At 41.0% G+C, this 6,290-nt stretch overlaps 1 protein-coding gene across 1 annotated transcript in view; it reads right to left on the bottom strand.

Annotated features, from left to right (window-relative positions):
• Positions 1 to 1,959: 1,959 nt before the first annotated feature.
• Positions 1,960 to 6,290, bottom strand: part of grin2cb (glutamate receptor, ionotropic, N-methyl D-aspartate 2Cb) — a 44,884-nt gene continuing 40,553 nt past the window's right edge. Inside the window, exons 9-12 of the mRNA XM_073828347.1 lie at positions 5,829 to 5,989; positions 5,308 to 5,495; positions 4,665 to 4,897; positions 1,960 to 3,339 (exon numbers count right to left, since the gene is read on the bottom strand). Of these exons, the coding sequence (XP_073684448.1) occupies positions 1,960 to 3,339; positions 4,665 to 4,897; positions 5,308 to 5,495; positions 5,829 to 5,989 (1,962 nt within the window). The remainder of the gene's footprint in view (positions 3,340 to 4,664; positions 4,898 to 5,307; positions 5,496 to 5,828; positions 5,990 to 6,290) is intronic.

The raw sequence follows: 6,290 nt of genomic DNA, 5'->3' as shown, positions 1-6,290 counted from the left end.
ATGAGACTCTTATGACAACCTCAAATGAGCCTCATGAGCTCATAAACATTCAGATATTGTAGCTTAAATCCCAACTGAAGGAAGTGTGGTTTCTCATTTCCTTGTTGTTTCTCTTCTTTTCCATCCGTTGCGCCATCCTTCTCTCGCTCTTTCACACTCTGGAGCATCGCAAGTTTATTTTGAGGCACAGACAGATTTCCTCGTGGGTATGTGAGGTTCAGTATGCAGGTCAAACAGACTTGATAGCAGTCGTCCAACGCCAACAGCGAAACTGCCCTAAACCTGATCTTATGGGTGGCAGCAGTCGTTTTTTGGATATTATTAAAGTAATGCGTCTTTCCGTCGTGTCACAACTGCAAACAGCCAATCCCTGTAAAAAATACGCCATGGCTCTGCATATAAAAGGCAGTGTTCAAAGAGTTATATCCGTCAGCCATCTAAAGAAGACAGCGGTTACAAAGGACTAACTGATGGTCCTTTGTGATTTATTAAAGTGTGAAGATCCTTGATGATGCTAATATTAGAGTACCATTCAATTTGCTCTTCTTCAAAAGCGAGAGAGGGAGAGAAAGAGAACGAGAGGAGATTGGACATTGAACGAGAGACGGAAAGGGAACGATAGAGCCTGAAAAATCCACTTATATAGCCCTGCTGTTAAAATAAAAAATATCGGACAATATGTCTAAAGTGTTTACAAAATTCAGTATCATAGAGAATTACATAATGTATAATACCAAATGTACTTCAAAACAACACTTCATATAGTTTAGTGTCTCAGTTTGACTTCTCTACTACAATCTCTGAAGAAAAAATCTTTCACCCAGTCCAATACATATAGCAATATATTGCATTGCGTGGACTAAAGAGATACGAATGTCTAGTCATTTACAGTTCTACATGTCCATTCATTCAAAATTTAGGATGGATTTGAGCATTTCTTAAACACTCCCCTCAATTATTACATTATTGCACTTTAAAAAAATAAAAACTCAAATTAATTTAAATAAACAATTAAAAAACAAACGAAAACCACTAACATGGTTTGTGTTTCTGCTTAAAGGGATAGTTCACCCAAAAATGAAAATTAGCCCCTTGTTTACTCACCCTCCAGGCATTCTACTGTAGGTCTATATGACTTCTTCTTTCTGATGAATCCGTTTGGAGTTATTTTAAAACTTATCCTGGCTCAGCCAAGCTCTATCATGGAAATGGGCAGGTGTTTCTTTTCAACAGCTTAAAACAAGTCCAATAAAGTGCATCCATCCATAATAAAAAGTGCTCCACATAGTTCCGGGTGGTGAATAAAGGCATCCTGTAGCAAATCGATGCATTTTTGTTAGAAAAATATCCATATTTAAACGTAATAATCACTTTGATCTAGCTTGTGGCAACTGGCGGATGTTTGCATTGCGCATGCAGCACATGTAAGTCTTGTGAAAACCAGCGTTGGTTTACAGGAGCAAACGAAGCAAAGTTTCCTTACTTTAGCAAAGGAAAACCAGACCCCTCTTGGTTTATATCGAAATCCTCCAACATTTTTCTTTACAAATCCTTGTTTGTATTAATTTGTGACTGTTGTTTTAGTTTCTCCACTGCACGTCTGCGTTCGTCACTTCCCACCGGCCTCATGTAGGTCATCCGCCAGGAGCTGCTTCCATGTACGACCAGTTGGCGCAAGATAGATTAAAGTGATTATTACATTTTAAATATGGAATTTATTCTTACGAAAACACATCGATTTGCTACAGGAGATCTTTATTCACCCCCTGGAGCCATGTGGAGCACTTTTTTATTATGGATAGATGCACTTTATTGGACTTGTTTTGGACTGTTGAGGAGAAACACCCACACCATGCCATTATAATTTTTGCGTGAACTAACCATTTAAAGGCGAAGTCAGTATGGTCAGTAGAAGCTCACAGGCCAGATAGTTCATAATTGGCACATGGAAGGACAAGTTCACACCTCTGATTCCAGGCTTGAAATTCTGCCCCATGTCATAGGCACAATAGGGCTGCTATGAACCACCCTGCTGCCTGGAACAGGCACTAGATGGTCATCCTGTAGGTGTGTGGGTGCTCTATACCCTCCATATACGCTGTCACTGGGATGTCCCATGCAGGGGAAGATGTTGCATAACTCTGCAGGTCCATATGATAGTGGGCTCTGGTAGACCGGCAGCTCTGGATAGGAGTAGGGTCTATGTACCAAGCTGGACGCCCTTCTGACAGCTGCCACGTTGTGGAAAATCGCCTCCTTGTAGGAAGGAAGCCTTGTGGACTGGCTGTGTCTGAGCTTCTGACTTTTCCTGTTGTTTCGCCGGAAGGCGTGAAGGTAGTTGTGATCCATCGGTTGGGAATAACACAGGGTGTTCCTCACCCGTCCGTGAACGTCCACGCACGGGAACAGGTCTGGTATAGTTACTTGTGGGGGGGCTGCGGCGGTGGGTCTTTCACCTGGGAACCGCACTCTGTCGGGACCCCAAGTGGCTTTTAAGAACGAAGGTCTGCGATGAAGCTTTCTCTTCCCTATCAGAGGTATGTCATCAAATGTGGGGTCGAAGTACGTTTTGACGCAGGAATTACAAGCTGTGTCTGCTACAAAAGGATTTTCGCTGAAAGATGAGGGTAGGTGGTTTTCAGCAAAACTATTTGCTTCATTATGACACATAGATTGGTCTTTACAATCATGAAGCCCTCTTAAATCCATAGACTCCACCATGAGATTCTGGGGTCGCTTTTTCCGCCTGACGGCGTCTGAGAAATTGCTGTGACAGGGTTTGTGGTGTTCGGTGTAGATGTCTCTATACGGAACAAAGGAGGATCCAGGGCGTGCCATGTCGGATGGAGGATCGTGCATGGCTAGATGAGGTGTGCTCAGACTGGATACAGGAAGCATACCATCATAAAGGCCCCTGGTCCTAGCAGGAAGTGTGTAGCGAAGAGGAGTGGGCCGTGTTAAGACTCTGTGGTTTACCATCGGTGGTGGTGGGCTAGTGGTTTTGATGTGTTGCGTGAAAGGTGGAGTTATGGAACGCTGCATGTGGGGTATGTGGTTCTCATTGACATTGGTAATGTAAGAGAAGTGACCCGGAACTTTTTCGGTCGTGGTCACCAATGGGATACGTGCTGGCAGGCTGCCGCTGTGTCTGCTCCAGTTCTCAATGGTCTTGGTGGCGTTATCCAATGAGTTTTCCACTTTGGCTGAGGAGACAATGTCCTTGGCTGTCTGTAGCATTTTCAGCATGTTGGCCTGGGCGTAATTGGCCGTGATATCTGGGTTCTGTATGCTGGTAGATCTGCCAATATCTTCGACACCGTTAAAGCAGCTGTATATGCCCTGAAATGTAAAAATTGTAATTTCTAGTGAACAGTGATTGTGGATTCCTATAGACAATGTTATTTTATAAGCATTTTATTGGAATCATTAATGTAACAGCAGTATTTTTTTCCATTAAATGATAATACAAAGATTAGTCAAAGTTTATTGTGCTTTCTTATTGTGAATTATTTGATGATTTGCTTATAGAGGTTTTTATTTGAACTTTATTTACCTTAACATAACAAGTAGGTTAAATGCAACAGACATGCATTATGCATTAGGGCAGGGTAAAAATAGTTCTTAAAGGGATAATTAACCCAAAAATGAAAATTCACCCTTATCTCGTTCCAAATCCGTAAGACCTTCGTTCATCTTTGGAACACAAATTAAGATGTTTTTGATGAAATTCTAGAGCTTTCTTGCCCTATATAACGACTTTATTTAACAATTTCTTCTCTTACGCGCATTCATGAGAGTACGCCAGCTTCTGCATCAGCAGCACTACACATGCCGTACTGTAATGAACGTACATTTTATAGCGGATTGTGCACAAAGGCTGTTTCTATAAAGTGGGGCAATTCCAACTTTGCAAGGACAGTTTAGCACTTCTGACTCACAGCCTGTAAGTATGTTTTCATATTTAAAGAATTTGCTACTAGCTATTCAAATGCAAGTTTTGAGCAGTGTAGAGTAGTGCTTGTTGTTTGTCATTTCTACAAATCACAAATGCAGACATGGTTTTACGTTTATGCGGCACAATGCAATGCAACGCAACACATAAAACGACAGTATCATTATATTCAATAATTATGTCCTCACTGGATGCCTCCTTTATAATGTATGGTAGTGCATTGCTGTCTATGCAATGTCAGAAAGCTCTCAGATTTAAACAAAAATATCTTAATTTGTGTTCCGAAGATGAACGAAGGTCTTATGGGTTTGTAATGACATGATGGTGACTAATTAATGCCAGAATATTCATTTTTGGGTGATTTTTAAAAAAAATTTCATCGTCCCTTTAAAACTAATGACTCTAAGAAGTCAGTTCTGAAACACTGCCCTACACAATTTGCAAAGAGAATTTTTTTTGGAAATTCAAGAAACATTTCTTCTTCTTCTTCTTATTATTATTATTATCAATGTTAGTATCAATGCATCCTTGCTAAATAAAAATGCCCTTTTCTTTAATGAAATATACTCAAATGAAATGAAATCAAATCAAACCAAATCAAAACTGGAACTAAATCAAGTCAAAATCTTTATTGATACCCAGCCCTAATTATCATTGCACTGTCTGAATCTAAAAAAACTGAATGAAATGTAAAATAGCAATGCAATCTTACCCTGCTAATGGCCAGCAGGAAGTCTAAGTGATCAGACTTGCGGACAGAGTGCCTCAGTTTCCAGTAAAGTAAATGTTCCCAAGCAAAGACCAGCAGGCTGAGGCCCATGGCCACGAGCAACATGTAGAACACACCTGCCATGTTGTCTATGTCTAGTTTGGAGCTCATGACCTCGTTTTTCTCATTCTGGCATATTCCAGACAGCCATACCGTCTCCAGTCTCTGTGTATCCCCTGCATGAAAGAAAACAGGATCAGGAACAATGCCAGAAACAGCGGCAGTCAAAGACTACTCATCTATGACAGAAACAAGTGGATACTGTAAGAATGTGCTCCAAAACCTAGTAAGCTGTCTATCTAGACATAATTGTAAGACATCATATGTGTGCTTCCAAAGAGAAAGCTGAAAGCTATTTCAAAATACATTGTGTCAAACGTGAAAAAATAAATAAATAAATGCAACAAGGCAGTTTCTACTGTTCAGTGGAGGCTTTCTTATGCCTGTAGCTTGTATTGACATTTCATATGTAACCTCTCAATTCTCAGCAAGTTTTTTTTACAGTAAGATGGGAATGTGATAGCTTCCATGCTGGGGCGGAGGATATTAAGTGTGGACCAGTTCCGGTCCCCCAAGTGCAATTTACCATCTCCCAGGAACTGGAGGAGAGCCAGGTCTATGGGGCGCTTCCAGCGGGAGTCCTTCTGCAGAGCAATGCCGTAGCCTGTGGTAGCAAACACCTTCCCACTACCAATGGTGACCAGCTTGCAGCCCTCGTCCTTGCCAGCCATATAATTAAGAACTGCTGCATCATATATGAAGGCGTCCAACTTCCTACACAGAGGACAGAAATGAGCCTAAGGCAAATGGCTTAATAATTACACGTAATTATGTCAAGTAAATAATTAGCGCGTGTTAATTTATACCCCTTTTTTCCTTGACAAATGGTGAACGATACATTATTTATGCTTGGCTGTTTCCTACCAGTGTTTCACTGACCCATAGATCTGTGCAACCTCGAAAATATCTAAATAAATTGCTTCTAAATGATGCCTATAATGACCAATGGGGTACATCTCATTACAGCCTATTTACCAAACATGTTTGTGGACATACCAGCTCTTCCACACAAGCACACACACATAAAGTGTTACTGCTGAAGCCCACCCTGTTTTAAGGCTGTTGAGAGCTTCTTCCACTCCCTTCTGGTTGTATTTTATCATGTGGGTGTGCATGTCAGGGTAATTGCTTCGAATGTTCCTCTCTGTGCTGCCGTTTGGGACCGTCCCGAAGCGAAAAGGAGGATAATGTTCCTGGGGTTTTTGAAACTGAAACATAAAGGAATAGATGGCAGTTCAATTGTTTAGCTGAGGCAGGTTGCGGCTTAACCTTAACAGTGTAGATCAACAGAGATTACATGGACTTTACACAGAATCGCCTTCTGCCCGGGTGGTGGTGACCTTGAAAAGGGATATCAGAAGTAGTGCTTTTCCTTTTTTCTCTTCACTGATTTATGCATTTGTGGCCCTGGTCCACAAAACCAGTCTCAAGTAGCATGGGTATTTTTGTAGCAATAGCCAAAAATACACTGTATCTATTTTTCTTTTATGCCCATAATCATTAGGATAT

This window comes from Garra rufa, chromosome 22, assembly GCF_049309525.1.
Source record: "Garra rufa chromosome 22, GarRuf1.0, whole genome shotgun sequence".
NCBI classification, from domain to species: Eukaryota; Metazoa; Chordata; class Actinopteri; order Cypriniformes; family Cyprinidae; genus Garra; species Garra rufa.
Note: the sequence above shows the minus strand (reverse complement) of the source record. Positions and strands in the feature narration are given on the sequence as shown.